The 12999-nt window shown below is 44.5% G+C and overlaps 2 protein-coding genes across 4 annotated transcripts in view; one reads left to right on the forward strand and one right to left on the reverse strand.

Annotated features, from left to right (window-relative positions):
- LOC125987342 (solute carrier family 66 member 2) overlaps window positions 1-12999 on the reverse strand; it is a 37606-nt gene that overhangs the window by 19456 nt on the left and 5151 nt on the right. The gene's annotated exons all lie outside the window — the stretch shown is intronic.
- nt5c1aa (5'-nucleotidase, cytosolic IAa) lies at window positions 756-4955 on the forward strand. Of its 2 annotated transcripts, XM_049751645.1 has the most exons (7): window positions 757-1205; window positions 2142-2186; window positions 3017-3184; window positions 3252-3381; window positions 3869-3991; window positions 4054-4238; window positions 4300-4955. In XM_049751645.1, the coding sequence occupies exons 1-7, from the start codon at window positions 1065-1067 to the stop codon at window positions 4642-4644; spliced, it is 1137 nt and encodes a 378-aa protein (XP_049607602.1). In that variant the 5' UTR covers window positions 757-1064; the 3' UTR covers window positions 4645-4955. The 2 variants fall into 2 exon arrangements, with proteins under 2 accessions (XP_049607604.1, XP_049607602.1); XM_049751647.2 differs by lacking the exon at window positions 2142-2186 and having other exon boundaries at window positions 756-1205.

Raw genomic sequence — 12999 nt, forward strand, 5'->3', positions numbered from 1 at the left:
GATTTTTCATCCCCTTTCCACAGATCAATACGAATCTATGGTGAGCCTCGCTGGATCACGTTTCGGCTAAAACATCACATTTGTGCACTGGGGCTGTGCTGCAGACGGAAAAAAAAAAAAAAAAAACAGAGTAAGAGAGCGAGAGAGGACAGTCTGGAAATAGCAGAGGTCATGGCAGAGTATACGACATGCAGTGGTGCCACATGAGGAGCCCAAACTTTGAGCCCATTCCAATTGGAAAGATTAAGATGAGCTATGCATTCATGCATTTTCTAGAACACTCAGTTTGACATTAAAGCGAGTCGGGGTGCACCCTGGACCGCTGGCGTATGTTCAACATGACAGGCCACAGATGCCTCTCGAGAAGTGTTGATCCATTGTGCCCCCGATACCGTGGCACAATCAGCATGCGCACTAATGGCCTTGCAGTTATCCATTAGCAGATACCTTGAGGGTAATTTAACATGGGCACACTCTTCTCTAACACTCATCACCACGGCACAGGATCCGATTGGACCGCCAACTGCGAGGCATACAAGTTAGCCACTAGGGCACCGTCCTGCCAAGTTGGTGACTACTTCACAGGGTATCACTTGTCTAAATAATATTTCTTTGCACACCACGTGCATTTCCCCGTGTCAACACCAGCGTGACTGAACGGCGATTGGTTGACGGGAGAGTCACGACGTGGGATTGGCCGTGATGCAGAGCGCCAGTAGGGTAACGTTAGGGAGACAAAAAGGGAGGGAGGGAGGGAGGCCGGTGTGGCTCGTAAGTGAGCAGAGGAGAACAGAGATAGCAGCAGATGGACTGCAGCTCCCGACAAATACACTTTTCCACATGATTCTGTCCCCAAGGTTACTATGATGTGCGGGAGGGTTAGCTGAGCATTTTTTTTGATTTCCTCGGGATCTTTGCTCGTGTCACATGGGCAGGTGCAAGATCAGCAATGCACCTAACAAGGGAGTCCTACTAAATGGTCCATACAGGACGCCGGGTTCCATTGTTTTGAGGTTCTAATAGTCCACTTAGAGAGGGCACCTTAGGGGGTACTCACATTCTCTATGGTGAAGATGAGCGTGGACCCCGTGAAGGTGAAGGAGCTCCAAATTTGCACCTCTTCCAATGGAGAGAAGAGAGAATCCTGGAAAGAGACGGATGAGCTCCAAGAGGATCACCTTGGACTCACCGCCAAACCGAAACAAGTAAGTCCGGGCAACTTTTTGCATCACCACTAATGCCAGCAATTGATGGAGGGTATAGGAAGGATCATAAAGTCTGACCAGAATAGTAGCTGAGGGTGCCAGAAGAGGCACAGTGTGCTCGCTTCAAGTAGTTTGTCACTCCCGACTTTCCATAGCGGACGCACGTTTGTATCATGACATTTCAAATCTGTCTTAATGCATATTATTTGTGTGTCTGCTGCATTTAATCTTCCTTCCACAGCACACAGATTATCATCACAGAGCTCCAAGTGAACTTCACCCTCCTTCCCTCCCTCGTTTTCATATCTACTGCAACACGTCACGTCATCCGTGGCCTTTTACTCACCTATAAATATCCCGCTCAACAGCGTCAGATTGTGCTCACGCTTGAGTTATTCCCACTGTGAACGCTTTGCGGCCCCTTGAGAGGGTGACCTGGGAACTCCTTCAGACTTCCCCCTATTGTTTCTATGGAAGCGACATCCCCGTGTGTGCAAAAAAAAGATGAGTCAGGAGTTTGGAGACTATGTGTAGGTGTTGATGATCACGGCGTCTACCGAGGGAGGGGGTCATGTGATCAAGGCATGCCGCGCGGTCCGACTGGCAGAGGGCAGGCAGTTAACGCCGACGGTATCGGATCACTCGCAAAGACCCCCCCCCCCCCCCCCCCCCCAACAGCATGACATGTTATTCATAGCGTAAACTGACTCGGCTAATTTAGGCACAATTCGAATGTCCCAAACATCCGGAAGAGGAAAATTACGGCGCGGGGGTCAAACTGTGGAGCGCGGGCCAAACTTGTAACCCTGATCTAGTTGGTAAATCTAAAACTATAAATTTGACGTATGTTATCTGCAAATTCTTCTCCAAACCAAACCCACAATGGCTTCTTTCCGTTTGCATTTATGTGTGCTGAAAAATGTCATTGTCCTGAAGGTGACAGGCAGACGAGCCCGCAAGGTGGAAGGAGGCGTGTTCTTTGTGAGTATGACACACGGATGACTGAACGTTCCTGCTCGTTCCTCATTTTAACCTTCTCTGCGATGGCTGCATGAGTTCACACACACCTTCCCAACTAAACTAACCACAAGAGTACAAAAAATAAAAGTGTCTCAGTAAGGAAGGTAAACAACATTTACAGTCGTGGCAGTGAAAGGTGTGAAAAATATTATTTTTCCCGCAGTCATGACTGTTTGGGTAACTTTTTACAAGCTGACTTGCGCAGAGCGTGATAAATAATCGTCGTTTTACGGCCATTCAGACACGCAGAGTTGGCAGCACATGAAGAAAAATCATATTGATACTCTTTGAAAACGATCTGTAAATATTTTCTCCCACCCCTGCATATATGAAATTTTGTTTTTATAATCTGACATATGCATGTTTTTGGAAGGGGTGTATTATACAGTATAAATGTGTGTGTGTGGGAGGGGTTGTAAATAAATTTTGGGAATGTTGTTAAATAACAAACGAGAGCCGAGCTTTGCACAACAACCCTGTCCTTACTGTAAACACAAATAATGGCGAACAGATATAGAATGACTAGCGCTAGCAACCCAAATGCCACATTGCCCCGGTCGGAATGCAGCCAATCACCTTTGAATGTCGGCGCCACACAAACACACACGGCCACAGAAGTCTGCAAAAATAAAAACTAGCATGTGCTAATGTAGCATGGCAACCATATCCAAATATTTTGGCTAATGACACTTTTCTACAACTGTAGGTCCCATCCCAGAATCCTTCCCAATTCCTTCCATGAACTATAACTAACATTTAATTCGATCTTGTTTTTCATTTTCTGGCTGCAGCCTAAACCTGAGAACGCCGTGACCATCGCCGTATCCACACGGGTTCTGTTCCGAACCGAACTGGAGGAGAAAGTTTTCGAGCAGCACGGCGTGGAGGAGTACCTGAGATACCAAATCGAACACGAGAACGAACCCTTCGCCCCTGGACCTGCTTTCCCTTTTGTCAAGGTTGAAAATGATTTCAAGTATCACGCAAAAAAAAATCTGAAATGCATCACCGTCTTTTCGTCAACAGGCTCTGGAAACGGTAAACGCTCGTCTACGCGAGTTGTATCCGCAAAGCGAAGAACTTTTTGACATCGTGCTGGTGACGTACAACCACGCTCACGTAGGGATCCGTCTCATCAATACAATCAACCATCACAGTAAGTCGACGCATTTCTGCCGAGTCAGGATGTTAAAGCTGACGTAAACAAGACTGTATCAACAGCTGACTTTTTCAGGATCATTCCCACGCAAATGTCCTCTTTGTCGCGAACCACTTCCTGTTTGCCTCGAACGATATCAGATCCTTCAGGCCGCACGCTGATTTGGGATCAAAAACATGTCTCGCGGGATCCAAGGTTAACCCGCGGGTCGGCAAAACAAAAACACGTTGGAAAGTAGCCGCCCGGATGAGAACGCCGTTAGATCTCGATGGTGGCTCTCGAATCGTTCCAGACCTCTGAGCTTCCAGACCAAACGAGGCCTCTCTGATGTTACGGGGAAATATGTTGATGTTGAACAAACCTCCCGCGGAGAGGGTCAGCCATGGGCCACCACGATTAAGAATTGTTTATTGTGCTGCGTTCACATCGGAAACTTGAGAGATGTCCAAACTGTCTCGTTTGATGTTTTTTTTTTCTTCCCCAGATCTTTTCATTGAACGCTTTTGCATGACTGGCGGAAGCAGTCCGATCGGGTACCTCAAAGCCTGGCAGACCAACCTCTACCTGTCAGCCAACGCAGAAAAGGTCAGGGAGGCGCTGACTGAAGGTGAGCGCCAATCGTTAAAGTAAGACTTGAAATACAATTTTGACATTCCGATTTATTATCAGGTATCGCCGCGGCGACCATGTTCACGACGGACAAGCGGACAGAAGTGTCCGAGACCCAGCTGAGGGTAGCTTTTGACGGAGACGCCGTTCTCTTCTCCGACGAGTCCGAGCGCATTTTTAAGGCCCACGGGCTGGACAAGTTCTTCGAACACGAGCGTGCAAATGAAGACACGTTGCTGGATCATGTAAGTGCTTTTTAAGTGAAAATGATTACATGACTGTGATTGTTCTCGTCTTCCCTAAAAGGGTCCACTAAAAGGTTTCTTGGAGGCGCTAGGGAAGCTCCAGAAGAAGTTTTACGCTAAAGGCCAGCGCCTGGACTGCCCGATCCGGACCTTCTTAGTGACAGCCAGGAGCGCTGCCAGCTCCGGCATCCGAGCCTTGAAGACCCTCAGGGCCTGGGGGCTGGAGATCGACGAGGCCTTGTTCCTGGCTGGGGCGCCCAAGGGCCCCATGCTGGAGAAGATCAGACCTCACATCTATTTTGACGATCAGATGTTTCACGTGGAGGGCGCGGCCGAGATGGGCACCGTCGCCGCCCACGTGCCTTACGGCGTCGCGCAAAAGCACAACTCCGGCGTGGGCGAGTAGATAAGAGGAAAGGTGGATATGAACATTTAAAAGTCTCTTCCGATCCTTTTGTAACTTAGAAGACAGTCTTATCCCCAAGCTATTGTTTGCTGCTTTCAAACCAACATTTTATTTTTTTAAATATTTTCCTGAAATTTCATCTGAACTTAAATTTGAAAAATTTATGGGGGGGCATTTGACTTTAAAGGTTCTACTCTTTGCTTTTTATAGTTGGTGCCTTAATTCAATAAGCACACCGCTAGCAGTGTTATTTAAAGCAACACACGTTGGTCCTATAAAATGTGTAACAATAAATGTAAAACTAATTCTAATGGGACCCCGTCCTTTGATTTTATTTCAAATAAAATTATTTCTATCCGGTTAGAATTCAAGTCAAGCTATTTTATGAAGATCTTTTATTACTGTCACTATCAGCCAAAGGGTGGCAGCACTGCAAAGCAAATGTTCTGCCGAATCTGGTGGTCTCCCTCCATCCTGGACTTTATTAATTATTTAGGATGAAAGCAGGTTGACTTTTCAGTCGTCCTCATTGTGTTCCCCTTATCTTTTCACAACAGACACACTTCTGATATGCGTTAATAGTTTTACCGGCTAAAAAGCATCGGCGGGACCTGGAATTTATTTTGAGTCCGGGATGCACAGATAAATATGCCTGGGTGGCGTGGAGCCAGCTGGCTATCTTTGCAAAAAGAGAAGCTCATCTGATGACGGACTTGTGTACGCATCAGCACACAATATCCATCAGCTAGAAGGGATCATGAAGCCGAACGCTTTGTGCTTCATTATGCCTGAGAAGGTGCTTGGGGGAGGTATCCCGGCATGCCTCAACTCTGGGACCCGTCAACTGGACTGCGGTGGCCACGCTTACTATAGGAGGGTTCGACTATATCCTTTAATAGCTTCAGAAAACAACATATGGTTGAAGTAGGAGGGGAAAATCAGACAGATGGTGGGCAAAGCAGAAATGAGCCCTATAAATACGCAATTTAATTAACTGCTTTAAAAGAATAACAAGAATGATTATTAAAAAATGTTGCGAAATGTGCTTGACAGATTATAATGTTATTTACTCAGGAGGTCTGATGGCGCCTGAATAGGAACCGGGTGCCGTCTCTGATTATGCTAATGCTGCCGAACAATTCATTTTTGAATAGGTAGCTGTATGAAAAGATGGAGGGGCGACGGCTCCAAATACAGCAGGTAAGATAATCACAGGATTGCCCCATTAGGAAATCCATTTAACAGCAACACACTAAGGCTTGTGTTTCCATGGCGACCTGATCCAGGTTCGGAAAAAAGGGTAGCGGCAAAAAAAGTGTCATGAGAGCGACTAGATGATATCTGAGGTGGCAACAAGGGAACCGGCGCTATCAGATGAGCATCTGTGATTTACAATAGATGTCCACAAGAGCCTGTGAGGCAATTTCCACATCCAAGGCAGAAGGTGCAAGTACAAATTGGAAATAACCCACTCGAGAAACCTCTTCCTGTTACAGTCTGCTTGCGCTGGAGGCCAAGTGGAACGAGAACTTATCAAATCCAGTTGATGGCGCTGCGGTTGAAGTGGACTGTTGTTTTACTCTCACCTGCTCGACTGGAATTCCCCGGCCTGTCAGTCAGACATGTTTGGGATTGTTTTGCCTTGGCAGAGGTTTTGTTGATTTTACACTTGGGTGTTAAATAGCCTAGCTTGGCTCTGTCACGTTTTGAGTCATCCCCTGACACATCCACCCTGTGGACTTTTCTCCGTTTGCAAAGAGCTCTTCTTCCTATCCAATTAATGCATGCCAATAGATGCCTCGCTCCTTTAAGAAAAAAAAAAAACTTGTGTTGTATAAGCCATATGTTGACACTCTGCTCTTAATAGGCTCTCCAGCGGGGAGAAGGCATTCTCGACTATGCTCAAAGCTCACATTATTGCATCATTAGCGGCCATCGAGCTGTGGCTAGTTTGTAATTCCCCTCTTTAAGGTTGAAAGGAATGACAAAAAACGCCAGCCCGGTCAGTGTTCTAATAAGATGCTGAGTTGAACGGCGAGGTCAAGGGTGACCATAATTGCGGGTTTCAAAAATGGAAGCAAGTGGATTTTAATTGGGTCTACGATCAGGCTAAAGAACTATAAGCAATTTTATTTATTTATTTATTTATTTATTTATTTATTTATTTATTTATTTATTTGAATGGTGTCTCATCAAACATAGAGAAATCCCTCTGGAGTACCACAGGGATCCCTCTCGGGTCCTTTATTGTTTTCATTTTAACAACTTGCCAATCTTCCTTTATTATTTGCTGAATTTCTAGTTATTGATCGCTTATGAAATGTTTAAACATCAAATATCAAATGTAACTATATAATATTTGATGGTTCGCTAGTCATCCCCACTGAATTTGAATGCCATTTACATGCTAGCTTGTACGCAAACGGTGTGTCCACAGCTTAAATGTTAATCAGCCGTCTCGCCCTTGCTGGCGAATCAATGACGGCCGCTCGACTTTGTCACGGCCCTTTCCCGTCCTCTCCCGCCCAACAGCCAGGGCTATATTTAGATACAGGAGTCACAATACGTAGCCAAGTAATCACCCCCATCCTGTGTGAGTGATGAGCTGCTGCTCGCCACAAGCCAAGTTACTGAATAGGGGGGTCAGAGTACCACACAGTGTGTAATACAAACAAACCCCCTTATGTGCTATAAAATTTGAAGAACTTTTTAGATTTGAATATTAAAATGTCATATCTTATTAGGGTCACACTCTCACAAGCCATTCCAATAAATTGCATTTTTTTTCAATCATTTTCTAATCTTATTAATCTAGTACCTATAACTAATACGATGTTTAAAAATAATATGGTTGTTCAAGTCGATCACCTCTCACCAAACTTGGTCGCCATAGCAACAGCCTCTTCCCCTTTCCCTTCCTCCTTCCTTCTGCTTGAGTCAGTCTTGTTTAATTAAAGCGCGCGAGATGCCAAAGGCCAGTCAACCATTCCCAACGTTCCAACCCTGACTCTTTACTGTCATGTTTGCTTTGAGTCATCCGGATGTTTCCCCGCCGCCACAGCCATCGCTCCCTTTGCCACGTCAACAGCTTGGACTCCATTACCATTCTTTCAATAATATTCCTCAAAAACAAGTTCAGTAAAAGTTAACAGGGCTAGGCGAACGTCGTCATTCCGTGCTAATGTTGACACCAATTAGATTGCGGTTAACACTGACAACATAAGATTAGAACAATAGCGTGCTTGAAACAAGCCTGCTTTCTCACAACATGGACGCCTCCACCCCCCCTCGCCCCAACCCGCATCCCTGGAGGTGAGATCGAAGGAATTAAGATACGCGGCCGCTCATCTGTCACATCACGTTTTCTACACAAATGAATTGAAGCTAATTAATGTGCGCGGAGGGAGGGAGGGAGGGAGGGGTGGGGGAGCATTTGACCTCCCCCGGCTTAAAAATAACTCTCACAATCCTTTGGGTTGCCATGAGCCGCTCCGAGTTTTAGCGCATTAACGTGTGCGGCGATAATTACGCAAAGACAGAGGCTAATTGGGACAATGCATATGAATTCATTAAATGATTCCCTGTTGCTGCTGTTCAATTGGGATCTGGGCCTCACGTGTGGATTTATAGGTGCCCTCACGGAGTCCTGAGAGAAATAGACATTTGGTATTCTCAGGTAACATCTAGAGCTGTTCTCATTTCTTCTAAGCAATTGATTTCCATCTGCTATATTAGTTTGCCGCAAAGAAAAAAGAAATCACTATGTGGTAAACAAGAACATTTCCAAGGAGAGGAATCACCATTTGAAAGGAACATGGCGGTAATTAAAAGAACTTCTTTCAGTGAGGGTTTTCATCTTTGCTAGTGCCGCTCGGCGAGGCACTCAGGCCAAGTGTGCATTACTTTGCTTGTATAATTGATGGGTCACATTCAAAGTGCAAAGGCCAAGATTGTAAATGGAGATCCACGACAACATGTCCAGCTTTTTGTTAATTCGCATTATTTAAAATATTGCCTGGCTTGAAAAATGATTCCGCTTTAATGTTTTGTTTAGCGACAAAAGCGACCAAACTAATTGAATCAAAGTAGAATCCCCACGAAGTACGAGCTCAGATCATTCAACTGTTTGTTTTCTGGCACTATGGGTGAGACAAGGCGTCGCCACGGCAACAGACTCCAACCGCACGTGCGCTCACAAAAATTAAGAAAACTCATTAAGCCAAGCAACACATCAACACAGCGGTAATTGATTAACCATTGTGAGTTGTAGGGTGATCAACCGTGACTGATAAATATTCGAGAAGCTTTCATCTACGCTAAAAAAAGTTATTACTTTTTTTTTTTTTATCTGATGCCTATCGTGCTCCAGCTCGGCTATCGCATTTCCTCCGAACAAAAGGGCACAAAGAGCTCACTGGCAGTAAGGATATTGTTTTATTGAGCTGGCGGATACGGAGAATTAAGATAGAGCAGACGAGGAGGGACAGTAACTGGGAAATATCGTTATTGCAAATATTAAAATGTTTGGTTTGTTGTGCTGCACGTTGTTGGAATTAGACGATGACAAATGATGAAGACGCTGGAATTAAATTGTTTGTCTGCATGGCTTTTTTTTTTGCAGATGAATTTCACTAATTACAAAAATTGTTGTTTTGGGGAGGATTATGGAGAAAAAATGAAATCTTGTCGTGTGGATGTGCAGTTCCAGATGAGTCATTCCTGCTGCGCACAGCTCATCAATATTACACAAGCTCCTCATCGCAGCCAGCTCGGGCCGCATTATTAATTTAGCTTTTATTTTTCTGTTTTCTACTCCCGCTTCACCTCAAAAGTCAGGCTCGGATCGAAACGCTTTGATATCATTCGCCGATCAAACCCGGAATTTTCATTTCAATCCCGTTTCAGTCAACAGGCGCTTTTATTTTGTGCAATAAACTCGCTGTTACATAAGGAGGCCGGATCCTCGGCGTTGTCTCGGCCCGATGCTATTAACTAGCCGGCGGCAGATAGCCAAGCGTAATCCTCTCATGCAATCCCGAGCACTGTTCTAAGCGGCGACTATAGTGAGCAACAGCTGTGCTTAGCATCACACATCACTTCTGCTCTTTAGATTATACATCCAACTCTTGTCAAATGCAAATAAAGGTCTCAGAGAGGGTAAAAAATGTTGGAATGAAATTCTAAAAATGGCAACAGGCATCCCCAATTCAGTTTATTTCGGCTGTTACTGCAAGATTCCATGCAAATGCAGAAGGGGATTAGAGGATAAGGTTTAACCTATAAAATATTCAGCTATGCTTCTTGCCATTTGCTGTCACTACACACACACTGGGCTGAGTAAATGGTTTTGTAATACACTCATGCAAAAAAAAAATAATAATCTGTAAATAAATGCCCCCTGGTCATTATTTGTAAAAACAGATTTCTTGACATAGATTCCCTTGGACGTTTGCTGCAGTTCATTTTTAGCCCGTCTTAAAAAATGGAAGATTAAAAAAAAAAAAGAATAGATGAGCGGTGTCATCGTCAGAGTGAGCCGAGCGCGTTGACGGGGTGGGGGCCTTGTTAGAAGTACAGACTTTCATCACGACGCTCGTTCCCTCGCTTGTCTTTGCAGCTTTCTCCAGAGGCATTAATATGAAAGATGACACCCTCCTTGTCTGCAACAAAGACGGAACTTCGACTCTTCATTAGCGGAAAAGCCATAAGCTCTTCGAGACCTTGAATTTCATGAATACATTACGATTGTTGGCATGTAAGGCATGTTTTGAAATCTATCAAGAAGAACCTGCTGCTATTTAATCCTGTTCATTATCCTTGTAGGAGAGCAGCTCATTAAGGGCAGTGATCCATCAGTCAAGATGTTCCTCATCATCCATTGGTGCCTTTTATTAAGTCCCCCCCAAGTGTTGATCTTACAGGTAAGAACATCCTCTACTCACAGCCCAAGCAGATTAAAGGGAAGCGTTTGAGTGTGGGGTCAGACGCATTAGTGAGACCTCGCTAGTACGTTAAAAGCAGCCGACTCAAGTCTGCCTGGCCGTGAACGGAAAGATATTTTAAATTGTGATTATTTCCAATATTATTTAAGCGGCGGTTTTAAAGCAAAAAATACTTGAACACTAAAGTAGTTGTGAAACTCTTCTTTGGTTGCGTCAGCACGATTGTATTATACTGCCCCCGGTGGCCAAGTTTAATTATCACTATATTTTGATGGAATGAATTTGTAACTTGGGTAATAACAAAACTACTGTGATGTTTTTTATTTGTTGCCCGGGGGATTTTGACCTTTAAAATATGTCTTGTCTGGTTTGGCAAAAGTCTAATAAGTTGTGCTAACCGCCAGGTGAAGTTCAGGGCACCAGTGATGCCTTTTGTATTTTCACTAAAGAGACAGCTATCCAATTACATGTCCCGCTTTATTCGCGGCCTTTCCAAATTGTAAAGCGTGGATCCAAACTGGGAGAGTGCAAAATGCGGAAATGATTTGACCTGTCACGAGAGAACAGTTAGTGTCACATCATGTTGCTGAATGGGTCGTAATTCCATAAGCAAGATGAAATGATCCCATTCCATTTCCTGTGTTTTTCAATCTCAATAACTCCGAGGGATCCAAGTTGTTGCATAGCAACGCGGTTCGTAACGTCTGTTTTGGAGATGCGGCTTGGGTTTTGAGCGGCATTTGAATGCAGCTCCACGGGGACTTGCGACGGCTTCACGGGAAGCCAACCCGCCATTGGTAATAAAAGTTAGCCGAGGATGGCGGCGAGATGGGAAAAGTGCAATTTAACAACACCGTTGGGCCTCTGGCTCTTCAGTCGATTTTGCGAGCAACATCGTAATTATTACTATTGTGTTCAGTCCAGCACAACAACAGGGTTGCTTTGTGGTCTCAATTATTGTTTACCTTCTCATTTTGTTGCTTTTTTTTTTTGCCTCCACTCGGCAGATTTATTTTTGTTGTCTGTTATTTACGATATTATCGGCAAACTCATTAGCGTTGCGTACATCACATTGGCACGACTTGCCAGGATTAATATATATTTTTTAAGGGTTGTAAAAAAACTGCTCCATGACCAGATATGAATAAATATTCACCACGTGCTCTTTTGATTGCCGAGATCGCAATTGAGGGTTCAGCCACCTCCGCAACTCCTAGCGCTAATTTGACTCATTTAGTCCGCCCGCCTGGTGTAATAAGACGACATGAAGAATAATTTTAATACATAACTATTCATACGATGGCCCCAGGAACACCTTGCAAAGGTCACGTTTGAAGAGAAGCCTAAGAAATGCAAATTGATTTGAAGTCATGGTAGGATTTATGGGAACTGATTCGACCCAATAAAGGTCGGCCGTCTCCGTCCCCGTCGGTGACCACACGGCCGTGAGGGAAAGGCGATGCGACGGTTATGCAAGAGCGCCCCAAAAATGCAGCAACAGCAGAGGAGGGAAAGTGCCAAGAGAACAAGAAGAGAGTCGGTGGAGATGGAGCGGGGTAATTCAATCACATCAGTGTTCTCATTCGCGGGACAGAGACAAAGAGTCATGGGCAACTAATGAAATAAGTAAACGCTGACTTGGATATTTATCCTGGTCTCGCTCTCTGAGGGATAAAATAGAGGTGAGCTAAATTGAGGCGGGTCCAGGAGAACACGGTGAAATGTTTTACTCCTTGGGTCCACTTTTTTCCGCCATTTTTATTTTTATTTTTATGTAGGTTTGTCATTACAGGGTAGTTGGAAGAATGGAAGATAATTTAGTTCCATCGCTCTTCCATCCACATTGCCAGCAGTGTAATGGACACCGCTGTGAGATAGTTTATCACCATTAAGAGATGAGACGTCCCCCGGTTCCTCCTCACGCGGCGCTTTAAAATTGCCATTCCGCTGTTACATGATATTATTTGATGGCGCCGACTCTTCTTCCGTCCACTGCTGTGCTGTGATTGCTAAGCGTCTCCATCAAAATGCCTGGTCAATAACGGCTGTCAATAAATCATCCCCCTTTTGATCCGTGCGTAATTCTCGACTTTGTATTCGCGTCAGGTTTTTTTCCGCCTTTTGATTTCTCCGTGCTCTCAAATGACAAGTTGGCGGCGATGGTTGTAACGCAATAAAATGGCAGCTTCAATTTTTCCCATAGGAAATAATAGAAAGTGAACTGATTTGCTCAGGTTCAAAATGGTTGCCGTCACAAAACATTTGTGACGGAAGCCATAAAAATGTAGAGTGACGGCTGCTATGATGAAAAACAACAGAAGGTCCAAATTGAAACAAGCCATTGTGTAATCCTGGTTGGCTTACAAATTGAGAAATAGATTCATTGCAGGATCAAATTCACAAAAATCAATCA

The sequence above is a fragment of the Syngnathus scovelli genome, chromosome 19 (genome assembly GCF_024217435.2).
Source record: "Syngnathus scovelli strain Florida chromosome 19, RoL_Ssco_1.2, whole genome shotgun sequence".
Lineage (NCBI taxonomy): Eukaryota > Metazoa > Chordata > Actinopteri > Syngnathiformes > Syngnathidae > Syngnathus > Syngnathus scovelli.